Below are 22489 nucleotides of genomic sequence, written 5' to 3' on the forward strand. Positions count from 1 at the left end.
TATTTAGCCTGTCTGCCCAGACAATTACCTCTCTCTGTTTAGACTCATGCCTCGAAGACATTTATGCCTCTCTGCCTCATAATGAACTAACTTTCACTGCTTCAACTCCACTCAAGGATTACCTCTCATGGATTATCACTGGACTCTCGACCATAGTTTGCCCTGGAGACCGGGGTCACAGCCCACTCTCCAGACCAAAAGGGGGACTGTTGGGCCAGAGCCCAGCGGGGGGCCGCCAGACACTGGAGCCGAGAGGAACAAAGGGTTGTTAAACTTTGGGCGGGAAACATCCTCCTGCAGGCTCAAGAATCTCCCCCTGGTGGTGGAGAAATGTCCTGGGGTTTTCCCAGAAACCCCCGCTCAGTTCCAAGCCCCGCCCACTCAGATCCATTTCTGACACTCAATTGGCTTAAAGCCAGCATCATCCTATGACCAACTCCTCAAGGAGGAGGACCTCTCAGGTAGAACAAAACCACTGAGACCCCAATAATCGCTGCCATTTTTTACCCTGCTCTGAAGACAACACCAGGCCCCCTTCGGGGCCTCTCAGCTGATTCAGTTGCTAACGGGGGCAACCTTAACTTTAGTTTATCAACCAGAGTTATTTTATTTTCATTTCTTTTATTTCTTTATTCAGTCGACGTTTTTATTTTCAAAAGGACTTTTGTTATTTTAACTTGAAGAGGCCGCGCACAGGAACTCGCTCGCCGGTCGAGCATCACAGACTTTCTTTCCAAATCCACAGCGGCGTTACCGCTGTTCATCCCCTGCAGAAGCGCGAGATTCATTCCGCTGAGGAGCACGAGCTCCACATCCCTGAAGAAGAAGGACGACGTTCATCCCATCGAAGCAGCACGAGCAAATCCGCTGTTTGTCCGGTCCAGCGGCCGAAGACCGCTTGAGAGACCACGTGATTCACTGGCCCGACGCGCACGCACACCGCGAGGGTGGTACAGTAAGAGGCTTTATTGTCTGGGCAGATGTTAATATAATACGTAGCGTATTGTTTTAATAATTGAACGTATTTGTTTTGTATGAGACCGCCGAGTCTCTAATGTTTAGCGCCGACTCGCCACTTCCGGTTTCCGGTTACGGCCTTGTGCCACAGTTTTTAAGCGCCGTGAGCAGCGTCTCCAGCTCATTGTGACCGTTTGAACAACTTTAAAGAGACTTTACCGGTCAAACCTCAAACCTCAGCACACAACGCCACTTGGGTGCTGAGTGTTAAAGTAAATGTAACTTGTCTCTGACGGTGCTTTTAAGAGCTTTGCTCTCTCCTTGTATGCTCTCTCTCTCTCTCTCTCTCTCTCCTTCTAAACCGACCTATACACACATCCGATCTGTATTTAGAATACAGTTCATGTAACATAGTTAAATCTATATTCAGAGAGGCTGGACACATCTGGAAGCCATGCGGCCGAACGCCAAAGCAGAGACAAATAATTCTCTTTGTCTGAAAATCCCTTTTTGTAATTCATGTGACGACCACCAGTGTGAGCTCCGGCCACATGGTGTCATTAACATAGACTCCATTTTGAATAACGCAAGTTAAACCACCATTTTGAGTCTATTATTGCCACGCCTCCTCTCTCCCTCTCCTCCCATTCTGGCTCTAAATTCATAACGGCTCCGCCATCTTGTTTTGTAGTCAATCCGCCATTTTGAGAGTTTTTAGGCCTTGATTCCACGAATCATGATCGGCCGCCATCTTAGATGTGACGTCACCAAGTGACTGCGTCATCGCCACGCCCCCCTTCTTTTTCTCTCTCTCTCTCTCGCTCTCTCACACACCCACACACACACACACACAGACACACCCACACAGACACACATTGATAGACACAGACAGATACACACACAGATACACATAGATGAATACATGTGTTTTTCTAAATTGTGATAAGCGGCTGCTGTTGTTATCTTTGAAATATGGGAGTTTGTTAAAATGATGAATCATTAAATAACACTAACTTTATTTCACATGCATACACATAGACATACACACACACACAGAGAGACACTTTGACACAGACACACACACATACACATAGACAGACATACATAGGTAGACCGCCGGTTTTACAGGTATTTTCTGAATTGTGATAAGTGCTGCTGCTGTGTTTATCTTTGAAATATCGGAGCTTGTTAAAATGATGAATCATTGAATAACATTAACTTTATTTCCCCTTTCTAATAAATGCTTTTGTAATTAAAGTATCTGTAGTCTGTGATTATTTGTGCATATGTATGTGATTGCAGCTGGATTATGATTGCCTGTGCTCGAACTTAGTAGCCTTCACTGTTAATTAAATAATTATTAATATTAAATATTGAGATTATTGATTTGACATTTATCATTATGAGACTGATATTTATAGATTGTATCGTTGGTCCCTGTAACCAGGGTGGTGCCCCGCAACAATAAGCAATGATTACAGATTTGTATTATTCTTAATTGATAATTTTATTGTTTTCATTAATTATTTTAACTATTATTAATGGATAACCGTATCATTTCTAATTAAATGTGTTACATTTCTTAATTAATAGCTTTATCATTTTTGATTATTTTTAAGAAATAATTGTTATTTTAATAATCATATTTCATGATTATTAATAATTAGCCAACGTCAATTCTACTCCTACTATTGCACAACACCACTATATTTATTTCTGAGCATCTGCTTGAAATGATCGTAAATTGAGCTGTCAGTAAGTACTAACACACATTGTTTGTGTGTATGTGTGTGTTTGTAGGTGTGATTCTCTACATCCTCCTGGTGGGATATCCACCTTTCTGGGATGAGGACCAGCACAGACTCTACCAGCAGATAAAAGCTGGCGCTTATGATGTAAGTAGTATATTCTTTTCTCTCTCTCTCTCTCTCTCTCTCTCTCTCTGTCTCGCATGATACAATTTCTTAAAGAGAAGTTTTATAATCTCAAGTCAGCAGGAATGGTCACTTGGCCTCAAAGATGAACTCACTTGAGGTCAGGTCACCTTATGTTCCTATGCAATCGATTTTGGTGGTGAAACGTCAAGGTCACTGTGACCTAGAAAAAACATGTTTATGGCCTCTTGGATTTGATACCTCAGGACTGCCTTGAAGAATTTCTTCCACATTTAATCATTTGTCACTTGGATTAAAAGATGAACTGATTAGATTTCAGTGGTCAAATGTCATGGTGACCTCATATGAATCTCGAAAGAAAATTTACTTAGATGGAAACTTCACTTGTTGGTGAAGGCATACTGCCGACATTGTGGTAATTCTAATTCGCAGATAAAAACAGAAGAAACAGTAGTAAAGGAAGTGAGAAGAGTAAAAAAGCATCAAGGTTTTGCAGCTTCTTAATGTTGATGGTGGGACACTGTAAATGGTTTCTGTGGGGTCTCTCTGTTAACAGTTCCCATCACCTGAGTGGGACACAGTGACTCCAGAGGCAAAAGACCTGATCAACAAGATGCTGACCATTAATCCAGCCAAGAGAGTTACTGCCACAGACGCACTCAAACACCCCTGGATCTGCGTACGTCTACAGACACAAACACCCACTCCTACATGTTAATTTCTTCTCCTCCTTGAGTCCGGATAAATAAACGCACTTCCTTTCTGTTCCCAGCAACGCTCCACTGTTGCGTCTATGATGCACAGACAGGAGACTGTGGAGTGCCTGAAGAAATTCAACGCCAGGAGGAAACTCAAGGTAAGTGACAACAAGTGCTTTTATACAAGATGAGGCAATCCCTGTTTTTTGTTCTAGGAAAGAAGAATTATTGTTCAGTTTCTGCATTTTGAGAGAGTTAAGAGATCAACTCTTTTATTCTTAAACATCGGTCTACTCAGACTTTTGAAAAAATCTGTTAAAGCCAGTCTTGTGTAAACATAAAGGTCATAAAGGTTTTTGTTCCTCCACAGGGTGCCATCCTGACCACCATGCTGGCCACTCGCAACTTCTCAGGTAGGAATCAACCAGTTATGACATGTGACAGCAGGCCTGCTTTTAGTATTACAATATGAAATATACCCAAACTGAAGACAGCTTCTCCTTTGCTTCTGTCTCTATAACATTACATATCTACATATTGTTTAAGATCCTGCTCTCTTGAGAGAAGCTGTTTTTTCAAACTGTTCTGGCCTTTAGAGGCCGTTAAGCTTCATCCGTCCTCCTTTATCATCTGCTCCCAGCAGTGAATGAATGACCACATGGATCGATAAAGTCCTATCTTCAGGTCCATTTAAAGGGCAAACCATTCAAACTGAGTCCAGCAGTATTGATTATTTTCTCTTTATGACAAATGACAGGCAAGCTTATGGTCTTTTTCCTACATGTTAATTCTATTATTTGTAACGTCTAAACTGCCACTTACCTTCAATCGATGTCAGTGCAAACATGCCGTCAGTGTTTACTTTTGTTCTTCTTCCTTCCCCCTCTTGTGTGGCAACTCGTATGCAAGGTAAGAGTCCTCGGTGTAGTTTACACTTCTCCACAGTGTCAAACTACTGTAAGGTTTGGTTCCAAAGCATGTCATGTCTACTAAAGCACCAGTATACGGCTTTCAGCTGACGAAGAGGTTCTGTGTGAAGCCATATTGTATGTAAAACATTTTTTCTTCCTTCACTGAGAGACAGTGAGCCCCTCTTTAATAAAGACTTCATGTGTAGGAGAAGATACAATTAAACGCAGTTAGATTACTATTGATAATGGATAATATCCAATCCATTCTACTTGGGGATTTTAAACTGGTATGAATCATGGCTTTTGAACAAAACAATTATAAACACCTCCATCTGATCATTTCATCTAAGCTCCACAGACCAGTTATCACAGTAGGCAACTATAACTTTACTGTCCCTGTACCTTTACACATTCCTCTCTCATTTTCCTCCAGTATGGGTGCTAAATGACCTGATTTCACAGAAAAGCTGCTGTCAGTTAATAAACATGCACATGTCTGTGGTTTGACAGTAAAACCCCTCACTGTCGTAGAGGATGCACAAAAAAACACACACATTCTGCTCGCCTGCCACCATCATCCTCTCCGTCTCCAACTGTGCTTGCATGTAATATTAATTATAGATAACAGTACTGAGAAAATAAACTCCTTTCATATAATTTCACCACACTCCCCCTTCAACTAAATAGTGTTTGTATGTTGTAGTCTGTTTGAGATAAGACACATAAGTGCACGAGTGAAAGTGGGCTGGGAAGAAATTATAGGAGCGGTGTCTACTCAGCATTGCTGCCAGTGTCTCGCCTGATGAATCTAATCCCATGTGCCAGACTAATTCACTAAGTTTCATTTCATCTCCTGGCTTGATTTGCATTTTTCTCTTCTGCTTCCAATTCTAACAGGGCCCTGTCTGAGGTCGCATGTAATTGGCCAGACATGAATAGACATTGTGTGTGTACGTGTTCGTGTTCCAACTGGCAACGCGGTTCCTTCCATTGTTTTCTTCTTTTTTCTTTTTCTCAACAGCAGCCAAGAGCCTGCTGAACAAAAAGACGGACGGTGTCAAAGTAAGTCCAGCTTCCATTTCACTCTTCATACTTGGCTCCTCTCATTTCCTGTACAGAAAGCTTACATGTCTTGTACTACTGTTTTTATATGGTTCTGTACCTTCTACTGCACCTCAGCAGCTTTAGCCTCACTTTAAATATGTCGTTTAATTGTGTAATAAGTGTTGGTTCTCAAATGCTGTAGTATTGTCTGTGAACAAAAAGCAACACTACAGCCTTGGTAATAAAGGAGCTTGAGGTGCAGCAGGGAAATAAGTCTTTCCCAAGTGGATGTGACACATTTCTCAACAATGATCCCCCTCTGCAACATTGGTTTGTTATCTGATATGAGGAAACTGTTGGAATAAGTGATGACTAAATGTGTGTGGGTGTCCCTTGTACTTATATCTTTGTGAAGACTATTTTAAGTGAGGACATTTTTGGAAAGTGAGGACATAACTTCGAGGGTTAATACTTGGTTTTCAGGTTTGGGTTAGAATTAGGTTTAAGTAAGGGTGTTAGTGTTAGGTGTCCTCACTAGGATAGAAGTGTGTATTATTGAGTATATTTTCCTCTGATACCTCTGAAGTGCAGACAATTATGTGGATAATGCACAGTCCTCCATTTCTACGTGGCTATTTGTGCTGTAGAAAATAGTTCACAAAATCTGGTCACAGCAGATCTTATTCATGTGACGTAAGGGCACATCACCTGTTTATTTATTGTGCTCAAATGTTAATGTGAAATTATGCACTCGTGTATGACAAGGAATGGAGGGAAACACAGAAATGCCAATACGCACAACAGTACATGAGTTTTTTTTTTTAAAGCTTGTGCTTCAGCTGCTAAAAACTCCACTTTGTTCCCCAGCTGCTCTCTGACTGTCTGTCTGCTGTTTGGTGCTGAGCAGGTGGTGGACAGTGCATTATAGCCTTTTCTATTTAAAAATAAATGTATATATTCAATTAAAAAAACTGACATCTGGAGGAATCAAGGCTCTCCAAGTTCCATTTTTTTTATTGTAACTCTGCTTCAACTGATTTCCTCCTTCCTCTTTCATCAGAGCTGCCTGACTGACTAATGTGTCTTTCTTGTTTTTCTTGTGATGAGCTTCTGGTGGCGGCGGTCTTGCATGTTCAGTCACAATAATTACTGTTTGTCATTCCAACTGCCCCACCTGTTTATTCCAAATACATCACTGTTGCTTCTACCAAATGTGTGTGTGGTCATCTACTGAACATAGGCTTAATCACAGCAGTTTGTGATCAACGGGTAATAGAAATGCTAATGTGATATATATATATTTTTTTTAAGACCAGTTTTGACCAAATGACTACTTGAATTATTGTGGCCTTATTTGATAGAGGGATTTATTCTCTGCAAAAGCCACTTAACCTGCTTGGTGTATTTTTAAGTATATGGTCTAAAAAAACTTATTTATAGTCATGTATGTCTATGTGAGTGTTGGTTGCAAAGTCACACTCATTTCTGTTTTGTTGTGGTGTGGCTGCTCAACGTAGAAAAGGAAGATGGACAGTACAGAACATTTGAGGGTAGGCCTGAGCTCGCTGCTGCTTCTAGCCAGATCCAGACACCTGCATTGGGTAGTTAGGTGTAGAGAAGCCCTTGTGTTTAAATGCTGCACACTGCTAAAGGCTGGGGAGGACTTACTTACTGAGCAGACTGTATAAACATACCAACTCTATATTTAGTGTTTTCACAGATTACAGAGTACATCCAGACTCTACTTTAAATTCTCTGACTTCAATGATCAGAGCCATAGCTTGAGGGTGAGTTAGATCGGATTCATAATCTCAATAGCTTTTTATCCTGACTACAGGCCTAGATCTGATCTTGTTAAACGGCAGCAATCATGTTTAATGCCCAAGTGGTTAATTTGTCCACCTTTCCCAACTATAACACAATGTCTCTGTGGCCACACAGAGCTGCTGAGACAATCCATTTTAAGTCTTTTATCTTCTATGATTGTAAACAGGAGGAGATGAGACTATGAGTGATAACAGTTCTGTTTAAAATGAATCTATTACCTGAGACAGATAAGCAGTCTGTCTCTTTGGCAAAGTCATTTATTCATCATTTTGACTTTAGCATCCTGATGCTTTGTCATTGTGTTTTTCTCTGGGTATACAAATGGAAGGTTTATACAGAAACGTCATCATTAACCAGTGCAGGAGTTTTGTTTCGGGCTCACAAATCAATGCCATTTATTCACTGATGTTGAAAGTGGGGGTCGAAATACGAAAACACACACTTCACACCATCTGTGTTTAAAAAAACAAGACATCAACTTGCTCAGAAATGTAAAGTAAGTTTTCATTATCAGGTAGTTTTTTAAGTTAAGTTTGCCTCATATAGTGCATCCCCAGCCTTCGAGCAAAAACCTAGAGAAATTACAGACACTTTATTGATTTTTTCTACAAAGTGCAAACCAGGAAATTTCGAGATCTGACCCTCCTCCTTGTACGTTCTGAGTTGATGGGATAAAAAAAAACTTTAACCTGTCATTGTGTTGTAGTACTACAAGTAGCTATACTGCTAAACCTTTAGTATAATATCATGGTAGACTCGTAGTAGATTAGCACAAAAAACTGTTAGTCCAACTATTGTTTGGAAGAAACACAAACAGAACCTGGTGTTCATCTGTTAAAGAGTCCTGTTTAGTTTTCATCATCGCATGTCTTGGAACAAACATTAATTTGGTTATTAACTGATCTGTATATGGGATTGGGTTGTTGTTTTGTTATTGCAGACATTTCTGATCCCCAAAGGAACAATCCTGACTCTTTCGTTGACCCTCTACCTTTTAATCGTCCAAGGCCACAAGCTCATCTAAATTTTATTCCATCCTGTGAATCATCCCCATTTCTTTTGGATGGATTTGGGATGAAGTAGTTGATCTCATGAATTTTTATCTACTTGCAACCTAAGGCTGGTATTTTTGGTTCAGAGTGAAAGTCCCTGAAACTATCAGTGGCATTCCAATGATATTTGGCCATACAAATAACAGATTTTAGCACGCTAACATGCTAAACTAAGCTGGTCAACATGTCTCTTCAAACATCAACAGGTCACTATTGTCATTGTGAGCATGTTGATGTTAGCAATCAACCGAAAAACTGATAAGCTTCACAGAGCTGCTAGCATGGCTGCAGATACATTGCTTGCGTGTAATTTGTGAGGGGATTACGTGTTATATTCAGGCCATATGGCATGTAATATCTTCATGCGTTTAATCGTGGATCCTTTTGCTTAGTGATAAACCCGTCAATTCAAATGAGAACTTCAATGTAGTTTCTTGTGAAAAGGGAGAATTTGTTTTTTGCCAGAAAAATGCACAAAACCCATCATTCTCATGCCAAGTCCCTTATCCAGGTCTCATAGAGAACAGTTTGATTTGAATTTTACAGAGTAACTTGGTCACTTGGTTTGCTTCACACTGTCATTATGTCTTCATCTAACACTGGATGCAGTCCTGTGATAAGAGATCTCCAACTTGGTTTATCAACTCTTAACTTTATGTATTATGGTTATTTGTATTTATTAATTTTCATTTGACTTTATTTGTAATGATGGACTGCTTTGAGTTTGATTAAAAGTGTTTGATTTGCTCACCCTGTTCGGAAGAAAAACTGAAGTTGAACTGTTCTTTGCTGGTTGGATCACACAGGTGTGAGTCGCCGACAGGAACTCATGAGCACAATGCTCCACATTTTCCCTCCACAGCACGTGCTCGCATTAGTGTTTGGACACTAAGTCTTGTCACTTCTGCCCTGTCCCGCCTGTCTACCTGTCTGTCCACTCTGTCCCTCCAGATCAACAACAAGGCCAATGTGGTCACCAGCCCCAAAGAGCCTGTTCCCACTCCTTCTCTGGTACACTGTCTGCTTGCCCTCACTGCCTGCATTTTTGCATGATTGTTTGTCTCTGTCTAACTGTCCATCTGTCCGTATCGTCAGCGACATTGTCCTCAATACTCGGCTCGGTGGAATTGTACACCTATCTCTCTTTATTGTTGATGGTGATTGGGTCTTTTTTCTTTCTCCATAAAGCTTTCAGACCTCATATGTCTTGAGTGGGTGTGTAGCATGAGCTGTCCACACACAGGGGGGCTTCATTGCACTTCCATATTGCTGTACATGGGCTACATTCACCTTTGTTGTTGATGATGACTGTAATGGCAGTACCGGGGCCATTGCATGTCAGCTGTCTCTAAGGCACTGTTGCCACAGGACAAGTCTTTGTTGTCAGTCAAAGTGGAGTCAACACTGGCTTGTTATTGGGCTGAGACTGAGTCAAGTAGCCATATGTTTCTGAGGTCTTTTGTCTTCTGTAAATAACCATTGGAAGCATTATCACGACCACAGCGACTGACAACATGAAGTTGTATCAAATCAATTGTATTGAAATGGACAAACAGGCTGACCACATCCTCCCGCTCTGTACTGAACATAGGGACAAAACATTGATATCAAACTTCTCCACCTACTGCTGGAAAGTAAACAAATAAGTCTATGCCTCAAAATTATGCATTTTTCCTCTTAAGAGGTTAAGGATGTAGCTTTGTACCATTGATTCAAACTACAGTGCACATGAAGTGCCGGTTGGCTAGTCGACACCGTTGTACAGCAGTACAGAGAGTTTTTTCAATAGCATACTTGCGAGTGGGAAGCTTCTGTTAACCTTTCAGATTTGTTTTACATCTCACATATTGTTTTGACCTTTACAGGTTTATGTTTGATGTGACTGTAACGTTGTGTGTGATTGCTCTGCCTTGCATCTGAAACTGTCGTAGCTTCAAGAAGAATGTTGGATGTCAGGAAAGGCAGATATAGCAGGTCATTTACCATGTTGTCTGTGTTTCATGTCAGTTTTTGCCATCTTGTTGTCAGTGCTGGGTGAAAGTTAATCATCTGTGGTGAAATACTTGATATTCTTTACCTGAAGTTCATGGAATAGTCAGAACTTCCACTGCTGTAACATCCCGTCTGTCTGTATGCTCCAGAATGCTGTCGTGATTCTGTTCCAACTTCATTTTCTCCTAATGGCAAATACGTCAGTTACCCTTACTCCCTTCACAACTTTTATGTCATTTCCTTTTCTTGCAAAGTGTTTTCCTGTCCAACTTTTTCCCCTAACCACCTTTTGTTCTGCACCGACCTCTCAAATCAGGAGCCTCAAACCACTGTTATCCACAACCCAGCTGACGGAAACAAGGTATACAGTGGTTCAGATAGTCTGAGGCTGTGTGTGCGGTTTAGTTTAGAGCCTCATGTTTGTCAAATGAGAAAACAAGGGGCTAGGGACTGGTGTTGCATGCTGTTATAACTATTGCATGTCTAATAATGGTCATCCATGTTTACAGTTTTGTGTTTGGTTCTCCATTTTGTATGATCTCCAGATATTTCTGAATGTAAAAATGATGTCATCTTGTGTGGCAGAGTGTGAGACCTTTGACGAGCGTGTGCTGATGTTGTCATCATAGCATCACAGTCACTATTGTCGTTGTGTGACAGTGGGATTATGCATGTTATTGGAACATAACGTACTCCATGCAACCGTGGATTCAAAAAGCTGTTTCTCAAGCCAAATCCTTTACAGAGTAGCCTGGAGTCCATCTACTGCTTCTATGGATGGATCTACATTATAATGTATAATCAATAAGAGAGAACATATGTGCATGCAATTGTGTTTTTTGATTTGTGCAGTGACATGATGGTTTTGTTGATCATAGTTAAGCATAATGTGTGCCTGTGCATAGCAAGAGTGTCCAAGTGTGTTTTAAGTTGTTTTTTAAGTCCATCACACGTACCAGTACAATATACTGTTTACCCTGTGTGTTTGTTAAAATCTGATATTTGTTCATCCATTGTACAAGTATTGTTTTGTGTAACATAAGATGTTAGGTATGTCTCAAAGGGATGGAAAATAGAGATGGAAAATCCTGGTAAATTTTGTCTTTATTCTTGTCAATGTAATGCTCAAACTCCTAAAGAAAAGTAAACCCCAACAAAATACGAACCTATAGTAAACATCTATTACATCACAGACCCATTTCATCGCCAATTTGACCAACTGTTCTTTGGAGAGATGTTTTTGAATGTCTGAGTTCAGCAACAGGAGCTGCTGGAACTCTTGTGTCCCCCAATGTCCTCGGCACGTCTGTCGTCTGCCGGGTTATCCTCACTGACCTTTCTATGCGTCCTTCCACAGGAGTCCAGCGAGAGCGCCAACACCACCATCGAGGACGAGGACGTTAGAGGTAGGGAGGTTTGGACCCACCAATACAAAGCACCACTCTCTTAGCAGGACTGCTCCCTTGCACCTCAGTAAAAGTCTGTCCACCTATTTTTCCCGCTCTTGGTTACTGATTCTAATTATTGCTAATTTTTTAACTAACCGTGTTTCTGACTGCACCCTCTTTTCTGTTGTTTATGCATGAATATCTTGCATGTTGTGTTATTGTCTTACCAACATCTTTCATCCCTCATTGTCCATGCTGCTAATTTTTTACCATGTGATGAAACCATGTTTGGACGGAGCTATGGGGCCTTGCTGTGGCTCATATCCCCCTGTTTGTGTTTTTTTGGTGGAGCACATTTATTTCAGTTAGCAAAATCATTTGAAATAGATAATGTGAATGGACAGCCTACGCAGCACTGATGTTTGAAATCCAAAATTTTAGGTGGGACCTTTGAATAGCTGCATGACCAAATTACCACCAACTAAATGACTGATTGGGCTGCCTTGAGTCCTAGACACTAAGGGACTGAAAACATTCGCATTTGGGGCCTAAGGGCAAATATTCACTCTGTCCAGTTGGTATTCCAGCCTTAACTTAGCCTAATTTTGAATGCAAGTCTAGTGTCTTTGTTCTGGATCTCTCTGTACATTCAAAGGAAACATAAACTCCAGACATTTGCAGTTTTGTTGTGAGATACGTTTTTAATAAACTGCATAGTGCTCAGGTCTCAATCCTCTGTAGTATAAATCTGCTTCTAGCAGAGTTTAGATCCCCTGTGTTGACTGCTTTGTGACTGAACTACGAGAAACAAATTGTTAGACTGTTTAGTGTAAGTTTACAGACACTTAAATCCCGGCACATCAAAGCTTATAGTAGAACAACAGACAGGAACTGCAAGAAGGACCTTTGTGTCTTATCGGTGAAGTGAGTATTTTCAGCTGGACTCGACCAGGGACTATAATTGATTTGTGATTGTATGCCTTTCTGTGTGTGTTGTGTGCTTGATCTCTACAGCAGCGACCTTTGATAGAGCAGAGAATCTATCAGACAAATTAGATTTGAGTTATTCCGTCTTTTTTACAAAACATTTTCTCATTCCTGGGGCTCCTCACGTTCCTGCTCTTTGCGCATCCATACTTCCAGTTTGTACACAGGTCCATTAACAGACATGCCTCATGCCCTTTATAATGGCCTCCATTGTTATTCATGGCTGACGGGATCGTCATTCCTCAATGCTCCAGTAACCTCATTCATCAGGGCTTTGAAATTGCTCTTCTTATTATAGTGTTCAGTAAGATGCGTTCCCTTTCTTTAATTTTTTTTAAAATAGGATAGTCCCCCCTTCCAAAATAATTTCTCTCTGCTATTATTCTCTCACGCACATATTGTATTACAGCTGCTCTTCTGTCTTACATGTGTGCTCTCAATCAGACTCAGTTTGCAAAGAGGATTATAAATCTTTATGACATTGGGGGGAAATTTTAATCATGACATCTTTTTGTGAGTTTCACAGCAGTGGTCCGCTTGCAGAGGAGCTAGTGGCAGGAGTGGCAATGAGCACATACGCTGTTCCTTAACACCTACATGTAGGATGGACGGCTGGTGGCTGTGTCCTAAGAGTGTTTAATTTCCTCCATACTAAATGGATTTTGTAAAGCACTCAGTGTCTTCTCTTTGGGAAGCTGGTCGAGAAGTGGAGGCAATGATGTCCTTCATAAGGAGCGTGTATTTCAGTGGTGTAGGTTTCTATGATGAATATGATGTTATCATGGTCACCTGGAGGAGGCAGGTAAACAAACCAACAAGCTGAAAACACACATTTTAACTTCATAGCACATTTTAAAGCCTGGAACGGTGACATATGTTGTGGATCTGCCTTGTGCTCTATTTGCTTGTGCTGTGAATGGCGGAAGTTGAGCAGAGCTTAATGTGAAAGAGGCAGCTGGTGAACTTTGTTTGTGTTCATCTGGTTGTGGTTTTTGTTTCATGAGTACTTATCTATAGCTTTGTATTGATAACTAGTCATCAATCAAATATTATTTGTATAGCCCATATTTTTAAGTATGGTAACATGGAACGCCAGCTTAAAAGCCTGCTACATGTATCCCAAGCATGAAACTGTGATGCTGTCGTTTTGATGATCGTGCCAGCACCAAGTGTCGGGCACGCCCAGCATCAAGTGTTAACGCGATGCATAATGTGAGACCAGCATAACATAACCACATGCCCCAATTGGCCAAAAATCGATTAATGCTGATGTAATAGTGGTGAACGAGAATACAGTTTAACCAAATAACATATATTTCTGTTAAAATGTGACTTATGAATTTAACATATACCGTTCTTTCTGAAATATTAGGAAAAAATACTGTAATTGCATAGAAATATTTTCCAAATATACTTAAATAAAGTACTTCATTAATTGAATAGAAAAAAAAAAACAACTCCCAATCTAGGACATATCTATATGTGTATATATATATATAGATATATATATCATGTTAAACTCTCTGCAATGGACGCAGCATTTGTTAGCACCACATGATATTTTTCTAGTTCAGTCAAAGTTTACACCTAAAGGAAAAAAACTAGGTCAGCACAAAAGGTCATACCACATGATATCCAAATGTGGCAACATACCAGCTGTGACTATCCAAATTTGAGAGAGAGTTACAAACCTGTTCCTGCTTCCATTGGTCCTTGGCAAAATGGTTTATGATGCAACTTCCTGTCTTTGAATGGATTTCAACATCAAAGTCCCAAATTGTTAATTTCTTAAACAAAGTTTGTTGTACACTATGATGGAAATATACAATTTTGCACAGGACTACAAAAGACTTGGCAAATCATGCCAAATTTGGCAGAAAATAAATTGAAATAGATTGAGTCTTTTTAAAGTTTCACAAGTTTTCACAACAGCATTCCGAACAGTCGCACCACGTGATATTTTGAAACTTTGAAAAACAAAAACATTGAAATAACTAATGGTTTTTGGTAATTTAAAGTGTATACATATACGGGAAATGTACTACATATATATGGTATTTCTTTATGTATTTAAACCTTTTTTTAATCAAAGAAAATGCAGTCGGACAGAAAATATATGCATCACGTCAGTGACCCATAAATAAACCTTACACACATTATTTGATTGGGAACTTTTTAATCCTTAGCAGTCTCCAAACAGACACACAAACACCTGTCTTTCTCACTTGATTTCTACCACACAAACACTCATCAGGCATATTTAATATAATTAGGGCCCGAGCACCGAATGGTGAGAGGCCCTATTGAAATTGTAGGCATTATTAGGGCCCGAGCACCGAAATCGGTGAGAGGACCTATTGAAATTGAAAAGATTATTATTATTATTATTTTTCTTCGCTCAGTGAATTGGCTTTTTGAGGGCTTTAACGTGCTCAAAAAGTTTCTAAAGTGTACAGTAAATTAGAAATGTGCGCAAGTTTACGTATTCTGAAGTATTTGGGAACGGGTGTGTCAAAACCGCTCAATAGCGCCACCTACGGAAAAGCCCCTCATTTAGCATTCACCGATCATCAAAAAAAACAAAGACTATTGTGTATCATGACTAGATGCACAAAAAAGTCCATCAGTGCATTATGAATAACGCAACAGGAAGCCCGCCAGTTTGACTTTAGTGGCCATTTTGGTCATATTCGATATTTTTTCTTTTAAGTACTCCTCCTACAGCTTTCATCAAATCAACTTACAATTTAGACGATCGTCATCACAACAAAATGGAGATCTAAAGTTATTGAAGGATTAAGTTTTAGCAAAACCGTCTGACCGTGGTGTGGCCTCAAAGTTTGATTAAACGCCATCAAAACACAGGCTCCTGTATCTTGGACATATTTTGTCCAATCGAGTCCAAACTATACACATAAGACAAGAGTCGCGACCTGAAGACATCGGTACAGAAATCGTGACTTAAAATCACAGCGTCCCCTGGTGGCAACAGCAAATGTCTTGTTTCTCTATGTCTTACAGTTTGACTCACTTCTCGTAGGGCCTTCATCAAATCAACGTAAAAATTTGATGCATGTGTACAAAACAAGATGAAGATCTAAAGTTATCAAAATTTAAACTTTTCATCAATCTGTGTGACCGTGGTGAGGCTTATAAATTTGATAAACAAAATGAAAACACCATGTCTGTAGTTAATGGTCCAACACTGCTCTCTAGTGACTTAATATTGAATTACACCTGTAGTGCCAATATTAAGGCACCAGAGGTCAGTGTAACACCATGGTTTGATCAAGACACAAAATGTAACTATTGAAAAAGCCATTTCGTCCCCTCTTCCCCCAATTTAAATCTGTCTGGAGCCGCACAACATATTTGATAACACAGGTTATAAAGTTATATATATACATATATATATATATAGTTATACAATATATATAAAAACTATAGTTTGTTACATTTATTAAATAACAGAACGACAATAAAGACAACTGTTGACATTTAACTGGTATTTTTACCTGCTAAAAAATAGGAAAACACCATACTCTGACCATGGCGTGGAGTCAAAGTCTGATCACATGCCATCAAAACACGAGCGTCTGTATCTTGGACATATTTGGTCCAATCAACTCCAAACTAGACATGTAAGACAAGAGTCGCGATCTGATGACATCTACAAGGACACCATGACTTAAAATCCTAGCGCCACCTGCTGGCTACAGGAAGTGAAGCGTTTATTCTTGCTGCAGAGCTTAAAACGCACGCAAGGCAGAGACGTGCGCTTGGTCATCGATCGCTCTCTCTTCCCCGACCGCAACAGACTTGAAATTGCCTGTGCTCGGGCCCGTTAGTGCTACAACGTAGCCCTAGTTCTTATTATTATTATTAGGGCCCGAGCACCGAAATCGGTGGGAGGCCCTATTGAAATTGAAATGATTATTATTATTATTATTAGGGCCCGAGCACCGAAATCGGTGAGAGGACCTATTGAAATTGAAAAGATTATTATTATTATTATTTTTCTTCGCTCAGTGAATTGGCTTTTTGAGGGCTTTAACGTGCTCAAAAAGTTTCTAAAGTGTACAGTAAATTAGAAATGTGCGCAAGTTTACGTATTCTGAAGTATTTGGGAACGGGTGTGTCAAAACCGCTCAATAGCGCCACCTACGGAAAAGCCCCTCATTTAGCATTCACCGATCATCAAAAAAAACAAAGACTATTGTGTATCATGACTAGATGCACAAAAAAGTCCATCAGTGCATTATGAATAACGCAACAGGAAGCCCGCCAGTTTGACTTTAGTGGCCATTTTGGTCATATTCGATATTTTTTCTTTTAAGTACTCCTCCTACAGCTTTCATCAAATCAACTTACAATTTAGACGATCGTCATCACAACAAAATGGAGATCTAAAGTTATTGAAGGATTAAGTTTTAGCAAAACCGTCTGACCGTGGTGTGGCCTCAAAGTTTGATTAAACGCCATCAAAACACAGGCTCCTGTATCTTGGACATATTTTGTCCAATCGAGTCCAAACTATACACATAAGACAAGAGTCGCGACCTGAAGACATCGGTACAGAAATCGTGACTTAAAATCACAGCGTCCCCTGGTGGCAACAGCAAATGTCTTGTTTTTCTATGTCTTACAGTTTGACTCACTTCTCGTAGGGCCTTCATCAAATCAACGTAAAAATTTGATGCATGTGTACAAAACAAGATGAAGATCTAAAGTTATCAAAATTTAAACTTTTCATCAATCTGTGTGACCGTGGTGAGGCTTATAAATTTGATAAACAAAATGAAAACACCATGTCTGTAGTTAATGGTCCAACACTGCTCTCTAGTGACTTAATATTGAATTACACCTGTAGTGCCAATATTAAGGCACCAGAGGTCAGTGTAACACCATGGTTTGATCAAGACACAAAATGTAACTATTGAAAAAGCCATTTCGTCCCCTCTTCCCCCAATTTAAATCTGTCTGGAGCCGCACAACATATTTGATAACACAGGTTATAAAGTTATATATATACATATATATATATATAGTTATACAATATATATAAAAACTATAGTTTGTTGCATTTATTAAATAACAGAACGACAATAAAGACAACTGTTGACATTTAACTGGTATTTTTACCTGCTACAAAATAGGAAAACACCATACTCTGACCATGGCGTGGAGTCAAAGTCTGATCACATGCCATCAAAACACGAGCGTCTGTATCTTGGACATATTTGGTCCAATCAACTCCAAACTAGACATGTAAGACAAGAGTCGCGATCTGATGACATCTACAAGGACACCATGACTTAAAATCCTAGCGCCACCTGCTGGCTACAGGAAGTGAAGCGTTTATTCTTGCTGCAGAGCTTAAAACGCACGCAAGGCAGAGACGTGCGCTTGGTCATCGATCGCTCTCTCTTCCCCGACCGCAACAGACTTGAAATTGCCTGTGCTCGGGCCCGTTAGTGCTACAACGTAGCCCTAGTTATTATTATTTTTCTTAGCTTAAATGAATTGGCTTTTTGAGGGCTTTAATGTGCTCAAAAAGTTGTAGGAGTTTGCAGTAAATTCGAAGGCGGCGAAAATTTACGTATTCTGGAGTATTTTGAAAAGGGCGTGGCAAAATGGCTCAAGAGCGCCACCTACGGAAAAGCCCCTCATTTAGCATTCACCGATCTTCAAAAAAAACAAAGACTATTGTGTATCATGACTAGATGCACAAAAAAGTCCATCAGTGCATTATGAATAACGCAACAGGAAGCCCGCCAGTTTGACTTTAGTGGCCATTTTGGTCATATTCCATATTTTTTCTTTGATGTACTTGTCGTACAGCTTTCATCAGATCAACTTCAAATTTAGACGATCATCATCACAACAAATTGGAGATCTAAAGTTATTGAAGGATTACGTTTTAGCAAAACCGTCTGACCGTGGTGTGGCGTTAAAGTTTGATGAAACGCCATCAAAACACAAGCTTCCATATTTCAGACATAGTTTGTCCAATTGAGTCCAAACTAGACACATACGACAAGAGTCGCGACCAGAAGACATCACTGCAGAAATTGTGACTTACAATCACAGCGCCCCCTGGTGGCAACAGGAAATGTCTTGTTTTTAAGACGTGTTATGTTTTTATGTACTACTCGGAGAGCTTTCATCAGATCAACTTAAAAATTAGATGAGACTCTACAAAACAAGATGAAGATCTAAAGTTATCAAAATTTAAACTTTTCATCAATCCGTGTGACCGTGGTGAGGCTTAAAATCTTGATGTGCAAAATGAAAAGACCTGTTTTCATTTCAACCATGTATGTGTTTCATGGTCTTATACTGACCTCTAGTGGCTTTATATTGCCGGCACAACCTACTTGTACCGCAATATTAAGTCACTAGAGGGCAGTGTAGGATCATGGTTTGACCAAGGCACAAATTGTCACCTAAGGCAGGGGTAGGCAACCTTTACTATTTCCTCCACTCTTCCCCCAATTTAAAGCTGTCTGTTGCCGCACAACATATTTGATAACACAGGTTATAAAGTTATATATATATATATATATATATATATATAGTCATGCAATATATATAAAAACTATAGTTTGTTGCATTTATTAAATAATAGAACGACAATAAAGACAACTGTTGACATTTAACTGCTATTTTTACCTGTTACAAAATAGGAAAACACCAAACTCTGACCATGGCGTGGAGTCAAAGTCTGATCACACGCCATCAAAACACGAGTGTCTGTATCTTGGACATATTTGGTCCAATCAACTCCAAACTAGACATGTAAGACAAGGGTCGCGACCTGATGACATCTACACAGACATCATGACTTAAAATCCTAGCGCCACTGGCTACAGGAAGTGAAGCGTTCATTGTTGCTGCAGAGCTTAAAACGCACGCAAGGCAGAGACATGCGCTTGGTCATCGATCGTTCTCTCTCCCCCGACCGCAACAGACTTGAAATTGCCTGTGCTCGACCACTCTTCCCCCAATTTAAAGCTGTCTGGTGCCGCACAACATATTTGATAACACAGGTTATAAAGTTATATATATATATATATATATATATAGTCATGCAATATATATAAAAACTATAGTTTGTTGCATTTATTAAATAATAGAACGACAATAAAGACAACTGTTGACATTTAACTGCTATTTTTACCTGTTACAAAATAGGAAAACACCAAACTCTGACCATGGCGTGGAGTCAAAGTCTGATCACACGCCATCAAAACACGAGTGTCTGTATCTTGGACATATTTGGTCCAATCAACTCCAAACTAGACATGTAAGACAAGGGTCGCGACCTGATGACATCTACAAAGACATCATGACTTAAAATCCTAGCGCCACTGGCTACAGGAAGTGAAGCGTTTATTGTTGCTGCAGAGCTTAAAACGCACGCAAGGCAGAGACATGCGCTTGGTCATCGATCGTTCTCTCTCCCCCGACCGCAACAGACTTGAAATTGCCTGTGCTCGACCACTCTTCCCCCAATTTAAAGCTGTCTGGTGCCACACAACATATTTGATAACACAGGTTATAAAGTTATATATATATATATATATATATATATATATATATATATATAGTCATACAATATATATAAAAACTATAGTTTGTTGCATTTATTAAATAATAGAACGACAATAAAGACAACTGTTGACATTTAACTGCTATTTTTACCTGTTACAAAATAGGAAAACACCAAACTCTAACCATGGCGTGGAGTCAAAGTCTGATCACACGCCATCAAAACACGAGTGTCTGTATCTTGGACATATTTGGTCCAATCAACTCCAAACTAGACATGTAAGACAAGGGTCGCGACCTGATGACATCTACAAAGACATCATGACTTAAAATCCTAGCGCCACCTGCTGGCTACAGGAAGTGAAGCGTTTATTGTTGCTGCAGAGCTTAAAACGCACGCAAGGCAGAGACATGCGCTTGGTCATCGATCGTTCTCTCTTCCCCGACCGCAACAGACTTGAAATTGCCTGTGCTTGACCACTCTTCCCCCAATTTAAAGCTGTCTGGTGCCGCACAACATTATTGATAACACAGGTTATAAAGTTATATATATATATATAAAAACTATAGTTTGTTGCATTTATTAAATAATAGAACGACAATAAAGACAACTGTTGACATTTAACTGCTATTTTTACCTGTTACAAAATAGGAAAACACCAAACTCTGACCATGGCGTGGAGTCAAAGTCTGATCACACGCCATCAAAACACGAGTGTCTGTATCTTGGACATATTTGGTCCAATCAACTCCAAACTAGACATGTAAGACAAGGGTCGCGACCTGATGACATCTACACAGACATCATGACTTAAAATCCTAGCGCCACTGGCTACAGGAAGTGAAGCGTTCATTGTTGCTGCAGAGCTTAAAACGCACGCAAGGCAGAGACATGCGCTTGGTCATCGATCGTTCTCTCTCCCCCGACCGCAACAGACTTGAAATTGCCTGTGCTCGAACACTCTTCCCCCAATTTAAAGCTGTCTGGTGCCGCACAACATATTTGATAACACAGGTTATAAAGTTATATATATATATATAGACATACAATATATATAAAAACTATAGTTTGTTGCATTTATTAAATAATAGAACGACAATAAAGACAACTGTTGACATTTAACTGCTATTTTTACCTGTTACAAAATAGGAAAACACTAAACTCTTACCATGGCGTGGAGTCAAAGTCTGATCACACGCCATCAAAACACGCGCGTCTGTATCTTGGACATATTTGGTCCAATCAACTCCAAACTAGACATGTAAGACAAGAGTCGCGACCTGATGACATCTACAAAGACACCATGACTTAAAATCCTAGCGCCACCTGCTGGCTACAGGAAGTGAAGCGTTTATTCTTGCTGCAGAGCTTAAAACGCAAGCAAGGCAGAGACGTGCGCTTGGTCATCGATCGCTCTCTCTTCCCCGACCGCAACAGACTTGAAATTGCCTGTGCTCGGGCCCGTTAGTGCTACAACGTAGCCCTAGTTAGGGCCCGAGCACCGAAAGGTGAGAGGCCCTATTGAAATTGTAAGGATTTTTATTAGGGCCCGAGCACCGAATGGTGAGAGGCCCTATTGAAATTGTAGGCATTATTAGGGCCCGAGCACCGAATGGTGAGAGGCCCTATTGAAATTGTAGGCATTATTCTTATTATTATTATTCTTATTATTCTCCGAACAATGAATTGGCTTTTTGAGGGCTTCAACGTGCTCAAAAAGTTTTTAAACTTTCCAGTAAATTAGAGAGTGGTGAAAATTTACGTAATCTGGAGTATTTGGAAATGGGCGTGGCAAAACGGCTCAACAGCGCCCCCTGGAACCAGCCGTTAGGTTTCCACATAAGCGATTTTCACCAAAATCTAGACACTGGTGTAACGTGAATAATCATAGAAAAAAGTCTCTTGGAGCATTATGAAAAACGCAACAGGAAGCCCGCCATTTTGGATTTAGTGGCCATTTTGGCCAAATTCCACATTTTTAGTTTAATGTACTTGTCGTAGAGCTTTCATCAGATCAACTTAAAAATTAGACGCGTGTCATCACAACAAGATTGAGAAAAAAAATGATCAACGGAATTTTTTTCCGTCACTTCGTGTGACCGTGGCGTGTCGTCAAAGTTTGGTTCCACGCCATCAAAACACGAGCATCTGTATCTCAAACATACATGGTCCAATCAAGTCCAAAC

The 22489-nt window shown here is 40.0% G+C and overlaps 1 protein-coding gene across 13 annotated transcripts in view; it reads left to right on the forward strand.

The window, feature by feature from the left end:
• camk2d1 (calcium/calmodulin-dependent protein kinase (CaM kinase) II delta 1) overlaps positions 1–22489 on the forward strand; it is a 114882-nt gene that overhangs the window by 66042 nt on the left and 26351 nt on the right. For 4 of the 13 annotated variants that reach the window (XM_053416784.1, XM_053416783.1, XM_053416786.1 and 1 more), the window contains exons 9-15: positions 2758–2852; positions 3409–3531; positions 3625–3708; positions 3921–3963; positions 5483–5523; positions 10693–10737; positions 11734–11782. In XM_053416784.1, coding sequence (XP_053272759.1) covers positions 2758–2852; positions 3409–3531; positions 3625–3708; positions 3921–3963; positions 5483–5523; positions 10693–10737; positions 11734–11782 — 480 coding nt within the window. Of the gene's footprint in view, positions 1–2757; positions 2853–3408; positions 3532–3624; positions 3709–3920; positions 3964–5482; positions 5524–9335; positions 9396–10692; positions 10738–11733; positions 11783–22489 lie in introns of all 13 variants that reach the window. The other 9 variants (XM_053416790.1, XM_053416789.1, XM_053416792.1 and 6 more) reach the window with 4 other exon arrangements.

Source organism: Pleuronectes platessa, chromosome 23, assembly GCF_947347685.1.
Source record: "Pleuronectes platessa chromosome 23, fPlePla1.1, whole genome shotgun sequence".
Classification (NCBI taxonomy): Eukaryota; Metazoa; Chordata; class Actinopteri; order Pleuronectiformes; family Pleuronectidae; genus Pleuronectes; species Pleuronectes platessa.